Source organism: Camelus dromedarius, chromosome 3 (genome assembly GCF_036321535.1).
Source record: "Camelus dromedarius isolate mCamDro1 chromosome 3, mCamDro1.pat, whole genome shotgun sequence".
In the NCBI taxonomy this organism is placed as follows: domain Eukaryota; kingdom Metazoa; phylum Chordata; class Mammalia; order Artiodactyla; family Camelidae; genus Camelus; species Camelus dromedarius.
Window position 1 is genome coordinate 104,611,977 of NC_087438.1, and position 23,250 is coordinate 104,635,226.

The following is a 23,250-nucleotide window of genomic DNA, read 5'->3' on the forward strand; positions in this document are numbered from 1 at the left end:
GCAATTGTGTTTCATCTCGGGACTAGAGCAATCTATAAGATCTATTCTCTAGACTTCCATTGGACAATTCCCATTCTTCTGTAACTAGAAAACCTTTACAAAGTGGTTAAGTGAATGTTCAAATGACAAGTGAGGTTCCAGATGGCCAAGATTATCTGAGATGTAGCAAGGGTATTTACAAAGTAATTTCTTATGCAAAACACTTCAAAGTATTGCTCACAAAACTACATTAAAATCCCCTTTGGTAGACCAGCCACCAGCTTCCCCATCCGCAGCCACATGTAAATATGTGATCAAATTGCTTTTAAATGTCTCTGGGGACACAATTTACTTTGACAACTCTTAGAAGGCAGCAGTATATTTTAAGTTCCATGCTAATCACTTCCCTGCTTCTCCTGCAATTAAGAAAACTCTTCCTCACTTCCTGCCTTTCCAACCACAGGGAAGGCAGAAAGAGCAAGGAGAACAACCTGGGACCCTAAAATCTCAGAGCCAGGGATCTTAGCAGTCTTTGCATCCAGGTGCCAACTCTCCCTGCCTTTAGCATTTATTAGTCTGTTTATCAGTCTGTCAGGATCAGTTACTTAACCTCTCCAAGATCCAGTTTCCTCGTCTGTCAAGTGGGGAACATTATGTTCCCCTCTTTGATTGGCTGTGAAAATTGATGGAATAATATGTTTAAAACTTAGAAAGTTCCTGGCACATAAAGCTTAACAAACAGCAGCTACTATCTTTACTCCCAGCCCCTCTGATCTTACATGTACACATATATTTGTTTCATAAACGCTACTGTAAACAAATTCAAATATACTTTGGAATCAGGGCCCCTAAATTATTTGACAAATAAAATAGAAGACACCGCGTTCCACATCTCTCCCGGCAGTTGATTCTAAGAAACAAAAAGATACGTGAGTTGGTCTCTAAAGGTGAATGGAAACAATGAGACCATATTGGCTGCAATCAGTGGAGCTGATTATGTGTAGCCTCCTCTGATGGACCCATTCCAGGTCCAGCCCTCTTATCTGAGATGGCTAAAGACAGCATCCTGAGTGATCACTGAGACCAAATCTCTAATCAAGATCAATGAAAGAAAGAAACGTCAACCATAGGAGAGAAGGATGATGCAGCAGCTGGCTGCTAAGACCTCAGTGTTGGAATGGAATCAGAAAACAGAAACCTTTCACCATGGTTATTTTCCACAACGCCTAATGTAAAAAGCACAAGGTATTCATCTTCAAGATAAGGGGATGAAGAACTCCACTGAATCAGTAAACTTAGGATTGACAAGGGACATTCTGCCTTTAGCTATCAAATCAGCAAGTTCTAGTCCCAGCTCTTTCATGGATGTTTCTTATGACTTTGGACAAATCACTCTGAGTCTTTCTGTGTTTCCGTTGTCTAGTGTGTAAACAGGGTATAGGTTACATCCAAGTTTTGGTAAGAGGTTGTAGTTGTAATGGAATAAAGGTGGCCACAAATTCTTTGACACTTCTCCCAACCAGAGGTGAGGAGTCTGCCCCATTTGCTCACAAATGGGCTGCCCTGGGATCACTTTGACTAACAGAGCACATTAAAAGTGCTGGATGCCAGGCCCAGGCCCAGGCCCAGTTTTTAAGAGGACTCTTGGTTTCTCAGAACCAGGAGCTGTCACATAAAAAATCTAATAGGTATCAATATGAGATCACAAATAGGGACCCCCATGGACAGAGAGAGCAGCCCAGCTGAGCCCAGCCTTCCAGATGACCTCACCAAGATGCCATGTGTGTGATACACTGTGTTGGGCCCTCCAGGCCTGTCCAGTCTCCAGCTAAATACCACCAAATAACTTCAGACAAGCCCAAGTGCCTGATGCACAGAACTGTGAGATCTAATAATACATTATTATTTAAGCCACTAAGTTTTGGGGTACATGTATTATGGCAACAGACAATCACAACAGGGGTAAACAGGTAACACATAGTCTGGGGTAACTGTGGGGTTCGCTGGGCTGTAGTCTTCCCTCCAGGAAGTGATCCATGTTTTGTGGCAGAACTCTAGAGCAAGAGACTTATTTTTCTGCTCTTAGTAACTGGTTTTGTTATATTTTAGTTCCTTCAGTCCCACTTTGGAGAAGTGGAGAAGGGAGTAAAGCAGCAGTAGCTTCATGAAAAACCTGAAGGCCTTTCCCTCTGGTCCCAAGAGGCTTGACAAGCTGCTAGTCACCTGGAGGATCAATAAAGAGACCCCGGCGGGGACATTCACCAGGAGCCAGGGACAGGAATGTGGCTGAGAACGCAGCCAAGAGCGGATACAAAACTGTGGGTTCCAGGAAGGAAAACCTGTAGGGGTGTGGGGACAGGGAGAGACACCTTCCAGTCAGAGATCTGCAGGACATCAGATCAAGCCTTTGCAAGAATCATAATCCCACGTGCAACCTGCAGATTTAATTATACTATGTTCTTCTCTGTTAAACACACTTCTAGACCTTCACAGTAAGAAAACTTGCAGGGAGGGGGATATCAGCTGTCTAGGTAGGTGTCTTTCGGAGTGATTACAGACGAAAGGAAAAAAGATCATCTGCCAAAAATGTCAGCTGGAAACATTTGAGCAGAGTTAACAGGACACACACAAAGGTTACCTTACCAAGGTATACTTTATGACACATATGAATTGATCAGTCTGCTAGCAGATACTGGATAACTGTCCCACTGACCCTTTCAGATTCAGCCCAAGGGTAACATCCCTTGGAAGGTTCTTTCTGGCCCCAAAAAGCACAGGAGGAGACTCTTTTCTGTCAGAGATAGGGTTTGGCTCACCATCTGAGGCCTGTTTTTATTTTTCCCTCCCCGGCACTCTGTATATATCTGCAACATAGTATTTCTCTAACTGTATTACAATTGTCCACTTACTTTTCTGCTACAATGACTATTTCTGCTTTACATGCCATCCATTGTTTGAGAGTACACTCTGTGTCAGGAAGTGTATTCTATGCTAAATATAATTCGATATAATTCCTACAGCAACTCTGAAAGACAGCTCTCATCATCCATATTTTAAATATGAGGAAACTAAGGCACAGAGAATTTATTCTAATTGCCCAGCATCACATGGCCAGGATATGGTAGAACTGGGACTTAAAACTCACAGCTGTCAAAGTCCATGCCGTATAAGCATGCATATGCAGGCCCTATAAGCTTTCTGAGCTGAGATCACACAGAAAAAGACATATTTAAAGATGAAGCTGACATAAGATAATACATAGGAATATTAATTAAGAAGCTACTTCAAATAATCCAGAAATGGGATGGAAAAAAAAAAGAACAAGGAGGAGAAAGATGGATTTTAAAGTTATCTATAGAAATATAGCTATGATTTGGCATCTGGCTGGTCATGGTTGATAAGTAAAAGTTTCCCTCAAAGAATTACACTTAAATGACTAAAAAGTGACTAGTAAATGCACTGTGATGTACAAAAGGAAGAAGATATTAGTTTATGATGGAAATTTCCACTTTGGGTTGAGAAGAGAGAAAGATGCTTAAGGCAAGATGTTGAACAGGCAGCTACCTGTTCAACAGAGCCCGGAGGACCCAGCACAGGACAACATTGCAGGAAGGACAAGGGCAGAGGTGCAGGTGAAGCCACAGGATGAGTGAGCTCTCCACAAAAGAGAGGCAAGATACCCAGGGCTTTGAAGGCTGAGGGTGTAATCTTGAAGGACACTCAGCTATGCAATAGGAGGAAAAAGACAACTATCAGTGTCTGGGAAGGCGCCCACAATAGCCACCAGGAATTTGTATTTAGAAAGGAAAGCAATATTGGAATAATACTTGTGGCTAACATTTACTGAATGCTTACTAAGTTATATTCTTTGTATACACTCAGTAATTTAGTCTTCCCTAACTCCAGATGGAATATATTAGTATGGACACAATTTTACTGATGAGAAGGTAAAATCCAGAAGGTTTAAGAAATTTCCTCAAGATCTAGAATACAAACTTCTTATTACCAGTGGGGAGTGGGGTGGGAAGGGACAGACTGGGAGTACAAAATTTGTAGATACTGACAGGCATATGTAGAATAGATAAACAAGATTATACTGTATAGCACAGTGAAATAAATACAAGATCTTATGGTATCTCACAGCCAAAAAGAATGTGACAATGAACATATGTATGTTCATGTATAACTGAAAAATTGTGCTCTACACTGGAAATTGACACAACATTATAAACTGACTATAACTCAATAAAATAAAATAAGACATTTTCTCAAGATCACACAATTGATAACTGGTCAAGCTGGGATTGGATCCAGGCAGCCTAGCACCATAGGCCTCATTCTTAACCACTTGCTATATTGGGACATCTAAAAGGGTAGAAAAACTAACACCAAAGTCATATCAAACAACCACAAGTCACATCTCAGAGCATTCTAGGCTCAGCTAAATGTGCCTGGAATGGCCACTGTGGACTTGTAAGAACACAGGAACAGATGAGAGGAAGACTGACTCTCAGGGAGCTGGTAGTCTAGTGTGAGACAAAGAAACCAGTAAACCAATAAAATGAGTGATCACTGCAATGCTTATATTTAACATTATAAGCGAGCTCAGAGAAAGAAACAATACATCTTTGGGAATGAAACCCAGTCAGTTGGTGGACAAGCTGACACATCTGAGTAGTGAAGAAGGATTGGATGTTCACCAGGAGAAGAAAAGGAACTCAAGACACAGGTACAACATGGAGTTACGAGGAAACACAGCACACTCAGGAAATGATAACAGACACTCATGGGTGGGAGTTGAGATAGGAAAGACACAGACTGAGGATAATGCTGGGGAAAGCCCTGAAAAACAACCTAAGAATTGAGCCTCTATTACCGAAAAATCTCTGGAGCTTTGCATATGTTATTTTCTGGAACTGTTGCTCTCCGTACCTCACTCTCTCCCCCTTCACTTACTGGCATCTGCATCATCCACAAATCCCAGCTTCAGTATCACTTCTGAGAGCTCTCCCTGCATTGGCAGTCATGTGCTCCAACAAATTCCTTGACTTTTCCTTACTCTATTTTACTATATAATTTTTCTGTAATTACCTATTTACTATGTGTATTCTCCACTAGACTAAAATCCCTGTGATTCAGGGCTTTTCTGATTATTCACCACTGTTCTTCCAGTGCTCTGCTCCCAGCAATTAGTAAGCACTCAATAAATACTGGATGAAATGACTATAAAAATAAGATTTCATATCCCCTAGCATGAAATTCAACTTAACAAATATCACCATTAGGTAATGGCCTTGCCCCCAAAGAGTATGTAAGAAGGGATAACTTATAACATGCATTCCTTGCAGAAATGTATTTCAATCCTATTGGGAAAACAAATGTAATTGTGTGACACGAGTTCACAGTGACAGACATTTTTCATTTACACTTTATAAAATTGAGTTATGCTCCAGGGAGATCATTAAGAAATGCAGGCACACTTATCTCCAGCACAGGATGAAATATGCAATCTTTGAGTCAGAATTGTATGTTTTACAAGCAAATCTGTTTCAAAAGAAAATCTGTGACTGAGAAACTGTTGGAGGAATTTTGCAGATAAAACACATCAAGTTCCTGGGCTGCCAAGAGGAAGAGTGACAATTCAGTTGGACACATCAAAGAGAAAACTTTGCAATGCTATAGAGAATGGTATACTCAGTGAAGTGACATAGATTTTTTAAAAGGGAACTGCATTTGAGCATGTACGTCGAAGTACAGCGTGATCAGAGAAGGAGCATCAGAATGACTAAAAGTCTGAAAAGCATGGAATATGAAGCCTGTGGAGGGATCTAGAGAGACCTGGCTTAGCATAAAGAAGACTTGGGAATGACACACCTGTCTTGTTGTGGAGGCTCCGTAAAGATACCTGGAAGCCCCCTTTGCTTAGCGTAAGAGAAGTTGGTATCTGCTATTTTTGTCTGCCTAGCATCCCTCTCTCCAGAGGGAAATGCCATTCTCCTGTGACATATGCTTCTGGTAAAACCAGCAACAGTGCCTCACCTCTGCCCAGCAACCAGATGCGTCATCCTCACACCACGATGATTGGTCAAGAGGAGAGTATCTGACTCAAGCAAAGCCAACCGAAGTTCTTCCATGAGAAACAGCATTTAGGCTTCTCTTCCTTGCACTCATGAGTTAAGGGTGGTTTAAGACTCATGTTGTCAATGGCTGTTTTTCTGAAACCAGACTGAGAATGGAGCCAACAAGAAAACAGCACAGGGGCAAAGAGGGAGAGATATAAAGATAGAAACATACATAGAGAAATCGAGATAGAGAGGGAGATACAGAGAAAAAGAGAAGGAAAGAAAGAGACAAAGAGGAGATGAAGACATATACAAAGGGAGAGGGCTAGACTACATGACAGTATTCAAACCCTGAAGAGCCATGTCTGAGCCCTGACTTTTCAGCTATGAACCAATCAATTTATTTTCTGTCACACGCTGCTGAAAAAGATCTTACTAATATATGACACGATAAGCAAGTTGATAAGAACACTGCACTCAGGAAACTCCTTAGGATATGTAAAGAGAAAGCTCTCCTCAAAGCCTTATTTAAAACATAAATCTATTTGAGTAAACTAAAAATATACTCACATAACAAGTCTGCTTATTGCATACAAAATGAATCGAATTTACAGGGGGCCACTATTTAAAGTTGTTAACCCTAGGGTATAAGGAAAGGAAGAATGGGGGACATTTTTATGTTCTACTTGTGAAATGATGGCATTTTAAAAATAATGCTCAGGTATTATTGTTATGATTTTTTTTAAACTGTGATGATTAGAAAAGATCTTGTAGATCAAACACAAGATCATGAACTGGCAGGGAGTGAAGAGAAGATAAACGTGAGGGTCCTCAGGAGAAAGAATCTGCCCACAGGAGATACGAGGGCTCCCTTTGCGGGAGAATCTAGGGCATTTCATGAGAAAGCAGAAAGAACATGCTGGTCAGAAAGACTTCCACGCTCCCCACCTTGCTCCGACCTCAGAGGGAACACCTACCACCAAAGTCCTCACGTTCTCAGTGACTTGAGGAATGTGCTGTCCCAGGAACGCTCTCAGCTAAGAGGCTACTGCGGATACTCTCACATTTGAGGAGTGCTAACTTCTAGCAAAGAGAAAGCTAAAGTTTAAAATGTATATTTCAGAAATTAGTAATAACAGAGGGCCCCAACTAAAATCTAAATGACCGTCCAGCCTAGCCAGTACAGCTCCCACTGCCCCCATATAACCATTGTTAACAATTTGGCACAATTTCATTCATACTTACTATCTCTCACACTCACTCATTCATGGACACTCAGATACAAACATCTATATATTTATGTTACAAAAGTAGAATTACTCTAAACATTAATGTCTGAAATTTGCCTTTTTCCTCACATAATATACCAGTGATCCTTCTGGGACAATACACATATCTATTCCTCGTGGTTTTCAACAGCTGCACTATATTCCACTTTAAACCAGTACTCTATTATACTTGGTTAGTTTTCATTTACCAGAACCTTAGATTTAAAATTATCAATTATATGTAAAGCTTTAATGCAGTCTTTGAGCTTCCCTGACCCATACTATATGATGCATGTATTTTAATTATGTTTTGGAAATTATTTCTAATGAGTCAATAAACTTTCATTAATAGGATTCAATTTTCAAGGCACCAGGAAGCACAGTGGAAGAAGAATGCTCATTGAAGAAATGCATCTTATAATATTAATGGAACCTTGCATTTTACTTTGCTCCAGGGGTCTGCCATCTAGGTGGAATTAGGAACCAAGTTATGACTATTCTTGCTTGAGAGACACTACCCTATGTCAGTCACCCAAAAGACTCAGAGCAGCTTTAGAGAGGAGGACACAACATCTTGCCAGGAGCCACATGGCAAGCGGTAACATCACACCTCCCTGAGACACTCACTCTGTACTTCAGCCCAGCCCAGCCCTACCCAACTGTCATGCTGGGAGGAACACAGCAAAACAGAAGCTAGATGATAAATACAATCATACTCTTTCAGGCTAAAATGTCCTGTAACATCAGAGTGGAACTTCCACCTCAAGGAGAATATCACTCTTGGGACAGGGAATGATGGAGATAACTGGCAAGCTTTCCAAGCTCCCAGAAGAAAACAAACCACTTGACTGTATTTAACTTATGATGTTGGAGTTCTGATGTTCACTATCAGAGAAGGAAATGTAATTATTGGCAGCACTGCTCAAAAAGCAGATGTGCTCAAGACTCCATTTGTTCAATGGTGTTTACAAGATACCTAAATCAGTGTTTATGTAATTACTGGTTAATTGTCAATCTCCCAATTAAAAGGTAAATTCCATGAGGGTGGGGGTCTTGTTCTTACTCATATCCTTGTGTTTTTTCCCACTGGGGAAGATAGAGACATTTAAGAAAAAATTAAAGAGAAATTAACTGTGGTTTTAATCACAATTTCCCTAAGTTCTCACAGGAGAATGACAGGTTTGATTGAGTAGAGAGGACTTCTGCAAGGAAGAAAGGATTGAGCTAAAATGTGAAAGGACATGCAAGAGAAGACGGAGCAAAGAAGCTTTCTAGGCAGAGGTATGAGCCAAGGCCCTGTGGTGGATGAACACAGAACACTGGAAAAAAAGAAAGAAGGTCAAGGTAGTGCAGCCTAGAGAGTGAGGCTGCTGAAGGTCATGCAGTGAGGCTGGGGACACAGACTGGAAACAGAGGGAACAAAACCCTACAGGCCAAGGAGTTTGGTCTTGTCCTCAGTGCAATGAAAAGCCATTGAAGAGTTTTAAGCAAAGGAACAATGAGATCAGAGTTGCAGTGTTATAAGATGGCTGTGAGATCTTATAAGTATCAAGAGGATTAGAGGGAGATAAAACAGATGTGGGGAAAATTAGGAGGTTGTTGCCATGACACGCAAGAGAGGATATTAGTTTGGACTAGGATGGTAGACATGGGGAGAAATAGTTTAGGATCTGTTTAGGAAGGAAAATCAATAGGACTGGTCATTATGTAAATGTTGGGAATAAGGAAAGACTGCATTAAGAATAACTACCTAGTTTCTGGATGTGGCAGCTGCTTGGAGAAGCTATTCACTGAGAAAGAAGTCCAAGTTTGGTAAGAAAGATCATTGGTTGTGCAAACAGTTACAAGAAATTGAAATTAACACTCACTAACATTGAGGGCTGTGCCAAACTGGGCCAATGTTATGCCTTAAACGGATCATCTAACTTAAACCTAAATGTGATCCTATTAAATAGGTGTGATTGCCCCCATTTTTAGAGGTGAAAAAACTGAGACTCAGAAAGGCTTAGTAACTTATTGCCATTCTCAGAGCTAAAAATTGGCTGAGCTGAGATTTGAACCCAGACCTCAGTTCTAAAGCAGATGGCTCTTAGAGACAAGCCCATTCTGCTTCATGACAACTCAGGCCTACTCAGGGAAAATTTCACAATTTCAGAAGAACTTGACAGTCAGTCTGGAATTCTGAAGCCAAACTGTCCTAGGAAACCTTCAATTCTTTTCTCAAGGCTGCCCCAAGTAAACTGTCCACATCAGGAAGATGATTGCACACTCCCCCGATTCTTCATTCCCCACCCAGTTCTCATCTTCCCCTGGCTTTGGGCCAAACCTCAGGGTTACCTCCAGTTGCCCTGATCTCCCCAGCTTTGCCTTCTCCAAGTTCCTATAACACTTACAGTCTCATCACTTATTTTGGCAATGATCACGTGCAGGCTACCCTGCAGGATTTCCATATATTTTATACTTCCTCACATTTTGTTTTTTCTAACGTGAACTTTTTTACAGAATATACTGTCTTAAAAAATCTCTCAGGCCATGAAGTCAGATTGTTGTAAATAAGCTAAATAAACACAAATTTCAAACTGTGACACTGTGGTTCTGGCTGTCAACCAATAGCTCAGTTTTACCAATGCCATTATCTCTAGTTGTTGAGTGGAGTCTCATTATTCATGCATTTAACTTACTCATTCATCTGTACGTTCATGGCAGAGCAAGAAAGAGAGAACACGCTCAATGCAAACAGCGCGGACCATTACACCTGCCATTCCAATCAATAAGCACCTGTCCCATAAAAATAGGTGTTGAGTGTGCTGTTCCCTCACCTGCTTTCAGTCCCTAAGGATTTTTCCAGTGTGAGTAATTACCTGGGAAAACTCTGATTTCAGTGTATAAAGGCATATATTTTAAACACACCACAATCTCTAATTATAAGTCAACTAGTCTCCCTATTTCTCTATTAAAGGAACAGTCACCTATCCCACGACTAGGGAGAAAAATGGGGTTTGCTGAACTACTCAAGAGACAGTAAGAGATTTTCCCCAGCAATTCTGATAACATATGATTTTCACACCATGCTTTCTTTTGGGAACTACCCCCAAAAGATAAGACTAAGTGATAGTAGCATATGTTCGAGTAATCATTTGAGTTTTAAACTGAATTCTGCCTTTATTAATTAATACAACTGAGCAGGAACTGGAAAATGAAAAGTGCTGATACAAATGATAAACATATACCTCCAACAAATGAGGCAAAGCTGGAAATTATTAGGGCTCCTGAAGTCAAATGTGAAGAAAAAAAAACCACAGTTATGCAATAGTAATAAAATGTTAGCCATGGGTCCAAAAAGCAAACAATTACTGAGGATTTTATAATTTTCTGGAAAAGAGCCTCCAGAGTCACAGGCACATACCTAAAGATGCATATAAAATTATGATGCAGGCACATTTTCAGAAGGTCGTGTTCAAACAGAACACTATCATTCTGAGCCACCCTGCTGCCAGCTGGGCAGATAGATTAATTCTTGCCTCTCAGCACCCTCAGATTTGTTCATGCCATCAGTATATAATTGAGAGCTCTATCTATGGGAAATGTGATTGCCGGTACCTGACACTATGTAGATTGCAAGCGGGTTCCAGGCCTTACTCACCTCTGTGTCTGCCGGGCCATAGAGAGTGCCTGACTAAAAGTGGGCAGTGTACAAAAGCTGCAGACTGAATGAATAGTGAGTAGCCAGATTTACCTCTCTGACATTCATTCCTCTAATGAATTAGGGAAGAAACAAAGACACAGCCCAAAAGCCACCAGGTTGTTGTCTCCTGTATGGAAATCCACTACGCACACGGCTTTGGCCTTACCTATCCAGAGAAATGCAGCACAGGTGAAAAATTGATGCTGTTGTGAGTAGGACGTCAAGAGATGTCCGGACAAGGCAAAACATCTCCCCATAGATCCAGATGTCTTGAACCAGCTCAATGGCACCAAACGGCATCACCAGCACTGACACCAGCAAATCCGCAAAGGCAAGAGACACGATGAAGTAATTGGTTTTTATTTTCCTGCGGGTGAAAAAGTGTAAGGGAGGAGGCAGGGAGAGGGACAAGGGATAAGATTAGGGGGAAAGAAGCAGAAGAGAAAAGAGGGGAAAAGGGAAGCAAAGAAAGAAGGGAGGGATGAAAGAAAAGTGAGGTGTGAAACATTCTGTGAGATTATTTCCCCTTCCATCACATGCATGGTCTGGCCACTTTGGACTTCTCCAGACTCCCTTACACCAGAAGCCCTTTCTTGCCCTCCCTTTCCCTCCCTTATGGCTACATTGACCTGACTTGAGCCCCCTGTGCACGAAGTCCCTCTTAAGAGTCTTTCCAGGATGCTCTCTCTCCCCACCGATGGCTTAGCTACACCCCATCAGCTCTTTAGCCTTGGTTTGGTCCTTCTCAGGAACCCTCCCAAGGTACCCCCCTATACACACACAAATGGTGTCAAATTCCAGTTTCCCACTCACACTATCATGTGTCTCACATTTTCAACACTTGTCAGAATTTTGTTTTTACACTGTCTTGATTAACACATGTGTGGAAGGCAGCAGATGAGGTAGGACTGCATCTTTTGTCCCCTTTTATGGTCTGGTGGCTCTTAATCTAGGCTGCACACTAGAATCATCCAGTAAATTTTTCTAAGTATGGTACCAAATCTCACCCCAGGTCAGTTAGTTCAGAGACTCTGGGTGATTAACCCACCTACCCACCCTCAAGGTTGCCAGATAAAATATAGGATGCCCAGTTAAATTTGAATTTCAGATAAACAATGAATAATTTTCTAGTATAAGTATATCCCAAATATTACATGGAACATACTTATGCCACATATTAGTAATTTTAAAAGGTCTTCAAGAGGTTCTAATTACAGCCAGGGCTGAGAAGGATGAAGTGGAAAGAGCAAAAGACCCAGGTATAAATCCTAGATCAGCCACTAGCCAGCTACTCTCTCTCTGAACCAACGAAGTGGGGAGGTTAGATTAGATGTTCTCTCAACAACTTTATATATAGTGATCACAACTATTACAGAAAAACAAAGTTGAACATTGGAAAAAAGACAGGATCGAAATGTACTTACATGTTTATACTGGTTACGTCAGAACAGAACTATGGGATTATGCATGATTTTTTCCCCTGTTCCATTTTCCAAACATCATTTCCATGTAATTTTTTTTCCTTTCATAATTACAAATTACAATGGAAATTATTAATTCAGACCCCAGCTCTCCAGAGAGAGCCCAGAACTCCATGCAGGATTCCTCACGAGGTTGCCTCATGTGACTCACCTGAGCTGCCTGTCCCTGCACACAGCCACCATCACTAGCAGGTTCCCCAGGATAGCCATCAAGATAACCGCTGAGAGAAATGTGAGCAGCACAACCTTCTCCACAGACCCAAAACCCTCCTTGGAACTGGAAGACACATACACACACACACACACAAACACAAAGAATTGAAGGAAACTCTGAGACACCGGAAAGAAAATTAATCTTTTCCTAATTCATCTTTAGAAAGGTCACTTCACCATTAGCAGCTGCAGCACATTTACTGTGTGAACATATGCCAATGTCTGTGCCTGTCGCTTTATGTGTTATCCTAGTTAACTCCTACATGATGAGAAGGAAGAGGCTCAGAGAGGGGAGTCAACTACCCTGAGATTGTACAGTGATTCTGCATCAGAGAACCTGAGGCTTTCCTTCAGAGCACTTACCTCAGCTTGTGCTCAGAAATGTATTTGGTTGATTCCTATTTGATGCATCTACTCAACTAGGTTGTAAGCTCCATGAGGCAGGGAACTTATCTGCTTTATCCACTGACAAATTCGATTTCAATGCGTCATTCACATTTATCAGATGAAGGAAAGATGGTGTTGGATGAGTGAATGATGGTAACTTGAACTAGGATCTGTATGAATACAAAGGCCACCCTGTTTTCAGTTCCCCATCCCAGCCCATGCAGAAACTGCTGTGGGCAGGTGACCTGTCCCAGGAACAGGTCATGGCTTAAAGGTTGCTCTTATATGACTGACTTGGACAAACTGATCTCAGATTCAGCCAAGTCCACCAGAGAGAAAGCAGTCAGTCAATAGGCTCAGGGACTCCTTCCACTACCCTGAACCACATTTCTTTTGGTGCCTAATAAAACAGTTCAAATTTGTGTTCTTGCCAATTTCAGTATCTGATCTGATTCTATAAACCCTGCCCCCCTAGTGGCAACTCAGCATTTTCTTTTACTAACTTGGAAACAGGTGTTCCTTATCAACAAAAGCATAATATCTCCATGCTATCAAGAAGCTACAGGAAGTTCTGGGTTTTAATAGAGTAGTAAAATGTTCTTTTTAGATAAATTTTCAAAGGATCTTAAAACTCTTAGACCCAAATGCACATTTCAATATGGAGAAACTAAGGCCCAGAGAGGGGCAACTGAGTTGTCAGAGAGGGCTGGTTATCTAGTCTGGGAGAGGCTGCTGGTTCTGCAGGCCACCACTGGGAACACAGGTCCCAAGAATCAAGAAAGATCTGCTTTCATTGAGCTCTTTTGACTGAAAACCAAGATGGCTGCAGGTCTCAAATGTCAGCAGCCCAAGTCCTGGCCCTGGCCTTGTCCGGAACTTTTTCCATTAGGCCTGGAATGGAGGACAAGGTGACAACTGGAATAAGGAGCCAGAAATTTCCACTATGCTCCCAAGTATTTTTATTGCTTGATTGAAGTCCTCTGGCTGGGGTTCAAATTAAAAGAAATCTGAGGTATGTTCCTCTAAATCACCCTTCCACACCTAAATTCCAACTACTGTCCAGTACAAATATTGCACAGGTAACATTTAACCCAATGAGGAAAAAGACTTCAAAAGAGTGTTCTGGCTACCTGAACTATTCTGACTTTAGGTCATGTTAATCGAGGGGAAGTGTCTGATAAAGGAGGTGATAGTGGTTTTCTCCTTATCCTCCTTGGAGACTGACTGAGAGCCTGTCTGAAATTCATTCCCCTCTCAAGGCCTCTACACTTGTGCCTTCTTCTGGAAAGCTTCTCCTCCACATTCAGATCTCAGGTGAAAGTTAACCCCCATTTAATATGCCACAGCCAACAAACCTCCTTTGTTTTCTATACAACATTTACCGTTGTCTGAACTGACTCCTATTATTATTGTCTGTGCCCTACCCTCACAGGTTGACTTTGGTTAATTTTTCACCACAATTCCCAGTGCCTGGCACAGTGTCTAATCTATAGTATGTATAGTGTAAAGGTAGATGTAGTATACAGGAAGTGCACAATTACTTGCCAATTGAGTGAAAGACATTGTATTCATAATGGTGAGGTTTATTCTTCAATTTCTTTGAAGACAGGTTGAAGGTACAGAGAAGTTTTACATGTAGAAGAGAAGACCCAAGGATGAGACATAAAAGCTGTTTTTAACTATCTGAAGAACTGTCCTTTGAAATAAGAGATTTATGTGTTCATCCACTCAACAATACTTTCTGAGTACCTACCCTCCTTGCATTAGGCAATGTTGTGTTTGTAGGGAAGCAAAAATAAGCAAAACAGAGAGCAATAAATGATAAGCAAGAAAATATGTAAAGTGAGCTAGTAATAAGAACTATGGCAAGAAATCTAGGAAGGAGAGGAAGACAGGACTGTCAGCGGAGACTGAAGGAGTGGCTTTTGAATGGAGGTTGTCAGAGAAGGCTCAGGGATAGGGTTGCCATACTTTATGTCCTGCAGGTTGTGTAGCTAAGAGGGGCCAGTGAGCAGACCATAAACAGTGGTTCTCAACTTTGGCTGTATACTGAAATCACCTGAAGAGCCTTAGAAAATGCTGCTGCTAGGGCCCCATCCTCAAAGATGCTGAATTAATTAATTTGGGTTGCAGTCTGAATATTGGCATTTTTTAAAGTTCCCAAGTGATTCTGATGTGCAACCAAGATTGAGAATCACTGCTAGAGGGAGGCAAGATTTGTAATGGATAAGAACTTTCTAATAACTAAGGATGATCTACAATAGCTCCCCAGTGTCATTTTGAGTTTCCTGGTTCAGGGAGTATTTAAGAATACCTAGCTGTCAGTTAGATACTCCTTCACACCCATTAGGATACTTATTATAAAAACAAAACAAAACAAAACCGGTGGGAAGGGATAAACTGGGAGTTCGAGATTTGCAGATACTGACAGGTATATATAAAATAGATAAACAAGTTTATAATGTATGGCCCAGGGAAATATATTCAAGATCTTGTAGTAGATCACAGTGAAAAAGAATATAAGGATGAGTGTATGTATGTTCATGTATGACTGAAAAATTGTGCTGTACACCAGAAATTGACACAACATTGTAAACTGACTATAACTCAAGAAAAAAAGAAAAAGGAAAAAAAAACCCCAAAAATAACAAGTACTGGTGAGAATGTGGAGAAGAAATTGGAACCTTTGTACATTGCTGGTAGAAATGTAAAGTGGTGCAGCTACTATGGAAAGCAGTTTGGTGGTTTCTCAAAAAGCTAAATATAGAATGACTATATGATCCAGCAGTCCTAGGTATACACCCTAAAGAATCAAAAGCATGGACAGATATGTGACAGATATGTGCAGTCCAATGTTCATAGCAGCATTATTCACAATAGTCAAAAGGTGGAAACAACTCAAGTGTCCACTAACAGATGAAAGGGTAAGGAGAAAGTAATGTATGCTTTCTACGGAATTTTATTCAGTCATAAAAAGAAATAGGTTCTGCTCTATGCTACAACATGGATAAACCCTGAAAACATTATGCTAAATGAAATAAACCAGACAGGAAAATACAAATATTGTATAATTCTGCTTATATAGAAGAGCCTAGAGCAGGTGAACTCATAGAGAAACAATCAGAATAGTGGTTACCAGGGGCTGGGGTGGGTAGGGGAGAGGGAATGAGGAATTATTTAATGAGTACAGAGTTTCTGTTTGGGGTGATGAAAATTCTGAAAATGGATAATAGTGATGGTTGCACACCATTATGAATGTACTTACTGTCGCTGAATTATACATGTAAGATGGTTATTTTATGTATTGATGGTAAAGTTTATGTTACGTATATTTTATCACAGTAAAAAAGAATACATGGATGACCATATATCAGGATGCTGTATAGGGCTCTTGTATTGGAGACTAGTGAGACTGGCTGATTTTAGGCCCCTTTATTATCTATGGACAGTGATCTGAACATATCCTCAGAACCACACCCTCGCCATTAGAACCACCTCCCCCGCACTGCCTTTCCTTTTGTAGAAGAAAAGAACAGATTCAGAATCTATGTTGAACATCTCTGGCTCCACAGAACATATATTTCAAATTAAGTGGGAATGTTAGGGTCAGAGGACCCCAAGTTCAAGTTATGCTTCATCTGTGGCTTGCCAATTAGGAGCTAGACGTAGCTAAACTTTAAATTGTGAGTGATAAGCAAAATACAGCCATAGAAGTAGCATTTTTAATCAGGCAGAACTGTCCATTGAGGTAAATGTAAATCCAGTCATGATAATTAAAAAAAATTAGGAACCACTTCTGCTCACTCCATATGAGATTCCTGGGTTACCTCTGACACCCTCCAAGAATACGATCAGCCACTACCAGGCAGTTCTGACCTGGCCAGAGAGCTGTCTCCTTCACTAAATCAGTTCTTTGACAGTTATTCTTATGAAATTTTACTTTCAATTAATAAAGAAACTCCACAAACTGGCTCTGTTTAACATTTTCTCTGTTCTCAATAAAAGAATACCTATTACAATAATTCTGGGTAAATTTCCACATAGGTTAGTGGATGTGAAAATGGTTTGTAAATGACAAAGTGCAATATGAATAAGTAATCATTGTTACCAATATCAGAAGTCCATATAGGGACAATGAGGAAGCTGAGGTTATGCTTTACTATACCATCCCGAACAATTGGTTTCAAGGCCTCACACACAATACATTTTCTTAGGAGTCAAGAATAGTTTTCTCTCTCTCTCTCTTTTTTGCCCTGGCTTTATTAACAACAGCTATGTAATATCAAAAAAGTCAATCACCTTTTCTGAGCCTTAGTTTCATCCTGGATCAGCTAAGAAAGTTTAGAGTAAATCTCTCATTTATCAAATATGTATTTATTGCCAACCATATGCCAAGAGCCACTCTTAGTACTAGGATACAACAGTAAAGAAGGTGGACACCTTCATGGAGGTCTCACACCACTGATGGAAACACACAATAAGCAATCACACAATTAAAAAAATAAAGAAACATAGTTCATGATCAGTATTTCGAAGTCATACTCTCAAATCTTAATGTTCATATGCATCTAGTGGGGATATTGTTAAAATGCACATCCTGGTTATTTTGATCTGAGGTGGAGTCTGGGGTTCTGCTCTGCTCATGAGCCCACAGTCTCATGAAGAGCATAAGTGAAGCTCTTGCTGATGGTTCTCGAATCACACTTGGAGAAAGGGCACTTAGCATGATGGTGATAGAGAACTGGGTTAGAGGGAAACTTTAGGCAATTAGGGAACACTGGTCTTAGCTGACAAATGTGAATGATCCATGAGTTAGAGGCATCAGGAGAATAGCAGATGCAAAGGCCCTGAGACAGGAACGACTTTGCATGTTCACTATTGGGGAGAACAAGCAAGGAATAATAAAGACTCAGAGATGAGCTCCAAAAAAGTAGTCAGGGGTCAGATTCCGAGGGCTTTGGATGTGCTGCTGAGAAATTCATGTTTTATTAGACAATAAATGAGAATACACTGAAGTGATTAAAGCAGAAAAGTGACATTGGGGATGTAAATGTGAGAGAAAGTAAGTAAACTTGTCAGGGGCCTTTGCCAGGGTCCAAGTAAGGGGGGAAAATGGCTTGGAGTAGGGTGGTGGCGATGAAGATGGAGAGAAGTGGGTGGAATAAAGGTATAGGTAAGAACAATATATTCCATGGTGGATAGAAAGGAGCAGAAATAAAAGTTATAATTCTGATTTGCTTATCTGAGTAAAAGATGGTACTATTTAATGAGACGGGAAAACATGTTAAGTGTTGAGATATGTATAAACATTCAAGGGAAGATGCCAGTTAGGCACTTGGATACTCATGTCTGGAGCTCAGAAAGGATGCCTGGGCAGGATATATACACATGGGATTTCCAGCATTTCTATGGAAGGATGCAATCACCTAAGAAAAGGGCCAGAGTCTTGATGAGCTCCAAAGCTGAGATACACAGTAGAGAAGGAGGAACCAGCAGAGGAAACTGAGAAAGAAAGCAAAGGAGACATCCCTATGGACTGTTGGAGGAACACCAGATGAGTGTGTTGTTGTGAAAGCCAAGTGCAAAGAAAATGTCACGAGAGAAAAAAAAGTGTTCCTTGATAGTTCCCTGGGAATACTGCAGGGCCATTTCTGGGAACAAAAAGAAACAAGGAGGTAGGGCAACTGTAGTAGTTCTTCACTTTTTTTTTCTTTTTTTCCTCTTTTTAAATTTATTTTTCTGTTGAAGAATAGTTAATTTACAATGTTGTGTTAGTTTCTGGTGTACAGCAAAGTAATTTAAATGTATATATATTTAAATATATATAATATATATAAAACATATTCTTTTCCATTACACGTTATTACAAGATACTGAATACAGTTCCCTATGCTATACAGTAGAACCTTGTTGTTTATCTATTTTATTTTATTTAATTAATTAATTAATTAATTAATTAATTAATTTTTTACCAGTATACATATATTTTTAATTTCATTTTTTATTGAAGTGTAGTTGATTTATAATGTTAGTTTCAGGTGTACAACAAAGCGATTCAGTTATACAAATGCATACATTTTTTTCAGATTCTTTTCCGTTACATTATTACAAGAAATTGAATACAGTTCCCTGTGCTATATAGTAGATCCTTGTTGTTTATCTCTTTTATGTATAGTCATATGTATCTGTTAATCCCAAACTCCTAATTTATCCCTCCTCCACCCTTTCTCCTTTGATAGCCATAGTTTCTTTTCTTTTCTTTTCAACATTTTTTTATTGATTTATAATCATTTTACAATGTTGTGTCAAATTCCAGTGTAGAGCACAATTTTTCAGTTATACATGAACAGATATATATTCATTGTCACATTTTTTTCTCTGTGAGATACCATAAGATCTTGTATATATTTCCCTGTGCTATACAGTATAATCTTGTTTATCTATTCTACAATTTTGAAATCCCAGTCTATCCCTTCTATGAGTCTATTTCTGTTTTGTATTTATGCTTTGTTTGTTTGTTTGTTTTTAGATTCCACATATAAGCGATCTCATATGGTATTTGTCTTTCTCTTTCTGGCTTACTTCACTTAGAATGACATTCTCCAGGAGCATCCATGTTGCTGCAAATGGCATTATGTTGTCAGTTTTTATGGCTGAGTAGTATTCCATTGTATAAATATACCACTTCTTCTTTATCCAGTCATCTGTTGATGAACATTTAGGCTGTCTCCATGTCTTGGCTATTGTAAATAGTGCTGCTATGAACATTGGGGTGCAGGTGTCATTTTGGAGTAGGGTTCCTTCTGGATATATGACCAGGAGCGGGATGACTGGGTCATATGGTAAGTCTATTCCTAGTCTTTTGAGGAATCTCCATACTGTTTTCCACAGTGGCTGCACCAAACTGCATTCCCACCAGCAGTGTAGAAGGGTTTCTTTTTCTCCACAGCCTCTCCAGTATTTGTCATTTGTGGATTTTTGAATGATGGCCATTCTGACTGGTGTGAGGTGATACCTCATTGTAGTTTTGATTTGCATTTCTCTGATAATTAGTGATATTAAGCATTTTTTTCATGTGCCTATTGATCATTTGTACGTCTTCCTTGGAGAATTGCTTGTTTAGGTCTTCTGCCCATTTTTGGATTGGGTTGTTTATTTTTTTCTTATTAAGTCATATTAGCTGCTTATATATTATGGAGATGTTTATCTATTTTAGATATAGTAGTTTGTATCTGCTAATCCCAACTCCTATTTTATCCCTCCTACCTGACTTTCCCCTTTGGTAATCATAAATTTGTTTTCTATGTCTGAGTGTTTCTGTTTTATAAATAAGTTCATTTGTATCATATTTGAGATTCCACACATAATGGTATCATATGATATTTGTCTGTGTCTGACTTACTTCACTTAGTATGATAATCTCTAGGTCCATCCATTGCTGCAAATGGCATTATTTCATTCTTTTTTATGGCTGAGTAGTGACCCATTTTATATATATATATATCACATATATATCATTTATATATCACATCTTCTTTCTCCAGTCATCTATCAATGGATATTTAGGTTGTTTCCATGTCTTGACTATTGTAAACAGTGCTGCTATGAACACTGGGATGCACGTATCTTTTAGAGCTAGACTTTTCTCCAGATATATGCCCAGCAGTGGGATTTCTGGGTCATACAGTAATTCTAGTTTTAGTTTTTTAAGGAACCTCTATACTGTTTTCCACAGTGGCCCTACCAATTTACATTCCCACCAATGGTGTAAGAGGGTTCCCTTTTCTTCACACCCTCTCCAGCATTTGTTATTTGTAGATTTTTCTTTCTTTAGGTAGGTGAATGATTTTATTATCTAAAATAGTAATTTAAGACTTTGTTACTTTGTTTTAAAAGGTATTTCAGATTTTTAAGTGGCTGTAAAATGACAAAATAAAAGTAAAGTCCAACAAAAAAGTTATTTTTAGCTTGACCCAATTTCCTTAAACTAAGTGTTCTTAGGTCACTTCAATATGTGGTTTTATGGATATTCAAATATGTTCTTAAGTTCAATTCCAACTACAACAAATGATTTCTTCACTTACAGACATCTTAGTAAAATTTTAAAACTCAGGCAGGAAGAATGCCAACACAGATCAGTTAGATAGACCTTAGCAAGATTAATCTATATAAAGCACTCCAACCTCTTACGCTTCAATTAACACAATTTTTCTTCACTGTACACATTTTAATGATGGTCATTCTGACCAGTGTGAAGTAATACCTCATTGCAGTTTTGATTTGCGTTTCTCTAATAATTAGCAATGCTGAGCATCTTTTCACGTGCTTATTGACCATCTGTATGTCTTCTTTGGAGAAATGTCTATTTAGTCTTCTGCCCATTTTTTGATTGGGTTGTTTCTGTTGTTGTTGTTGTTATTGAGTTGTATGAGCTGTTTGTATATTTTAGAAATTAAGCCCTTATTGACTGCATCGTTTGCAAAGATTTTCTTCCATTCCATAGGTTGTCTTTCTGGTGGTTGTTTTTTTTTTAATGGCTTTCTTTGCTGTGCAAAAGCTTATTGAACTTTGCAAAAACAAATTATGTTTGACAAGAGAGTTCCATCACTGGTCCAATGATCTCTGCAGAATGTGTCTCCTCTCCCACCCATTATGAGTGCCCACCACATAGGAAACATCCTTCTTGAAAATACACACAGCACATCCACAAAGGATCCCAAGTAGTTCAAAATACTCCCTATACAAGTGCTTCTTTCACCCATCCTGCCCACCACCGCACAGTCTTTTGTGAAATAATTGCATGTAAATGAGAGAAAACAGTGTTCTTTTTCTTACCAATCAGCACTCAGCACAAAGAGTGCAAAGGCACTCTGACTTAAAAGAGAGAGCCTGCCTAAAACTGGATTTTTTTTTCCTAATATGAATTTTATTAAACTTAAATGTAAGCTCACTGGTGTTTCCTGCTGTTTAATTATAAAAGACTGGGTGTTGCCCAAGGTGGTCTTAACTTTCCACTCAGCTAGACTAAAGTTTAGACAGACTTCTTCCTGAGTCTAGGCTCTGGCCTCCCTTTTATTAGACCATTTTACTTCGGAAAACTTCTCATTGTAAAATCTTTACCTGGCCCCTTGGAATGAAAATCTTTTAAAAAGCCCCCTGCCAGTTTTTCAAACTAAGATTATCTTCCTGAAGGATCTGGTAGCCATCCCTTTGAAATGTAATCCTCTGTGGGAGGACAGAAGCCTAGTTTCCTAACTTCTGTGGGCACGATGCTCCAAGTTGTAAAACTACCTCCTGTTTCCTTTGGGTAAGGCCAATTAGCAAACACTGATGATCTAGGATCCCTACCACCACTCCATTTCTGAAAGCCTCTCTTGACCACTGTTTCAGAGAAACTGAATTCAGACTATATCGTGGTCTCTCGCCTCTACTGCAATAGCTTTGAAAAAAGTCACTTTTACCTGTTAACTCGGTCCAGCGGAATTTTTGCTTTGACAGAATACATTTTTTTTTTACCACTAATTATGTCATACAGGTACTGTCTTCATTACCTTTATTAGTTGCCATGAACAAAGTGCATGACAGTTGGAATACATATAGGAGAGTTAAACTCAGCTAATATGTGGGTTGGCAATATTTCTTCTGTAAATTAATTTTTAAATGCCTTTTTAATTAAAATAGAAATAGCAGAGTCCATGAGTATGTTAATTGTTTTCCCCAATAACCAAAAAACTTGAAAAATAATGTACCTGTAACCTTTATAAAGGTTATATCATTCCTTTAAATATATGTACTTTTTTCTAGGTTTCCTGAGAGACTGACAGACAAACAATAGCCAGATCCTACATAACAATAAAACTCTGACAATCTCTGCAGCAACCAGCCAAGAAAGGTCAGGACTTGTCCAATGACCTAGCATCCATATTTTTCCCCTCCTACCTGCTTCCAACTGAAGACTAACCACAGAAAGCCAAATATGTTCCCCAAAGCAATTACATTAGATGTCCCCCACTTCCTGCTAGTGTACCTCCTGCTTCTCTATGCCAACAACCTCTGATTAAAGCACCGCTAAAGCCCTGTTTTTTTCACTACAAGCTTTTCTACACTCCCTCCTGAATTTGAGCCTTTGCTAAATGCAAATGATGATGGCCAACTCCCTTGCTACAGCAAGCTCT

General features: G+C 39.6%; 1 protein-coding gene across 2 annotated transcripts in view; it reads right to left on the reverse strand.

Annotated features, from left to right (window-relative positions):
- The window catches only part of HTR4 (5-hydroxytryptamine receptor 4), a 371,144-nt gene that overhangs the window by 61,955 nt on the left and 285,939 nt on the right, over window positions 1-23,250 (reverse strand). For both annotated transcript variants that reach the window (XM_010989466.3, XM_010989465.3), the window contains exons 9-10: window positions 12,627-12,752; window positions 11,161-11,361 (exon numbers count right to left, since the gene is read on the reverse strand). In XM_010989466.3, coding sequence (XP_010987768.1) covers window positions 11,161-11,361; window positions 12,627-12,752 — 327 coding nt within the window. The remainder of the gene's footprint in view (window positions 1-11,160; window positions 11,362-12,626; window positions 12,753-23,250) is intronic.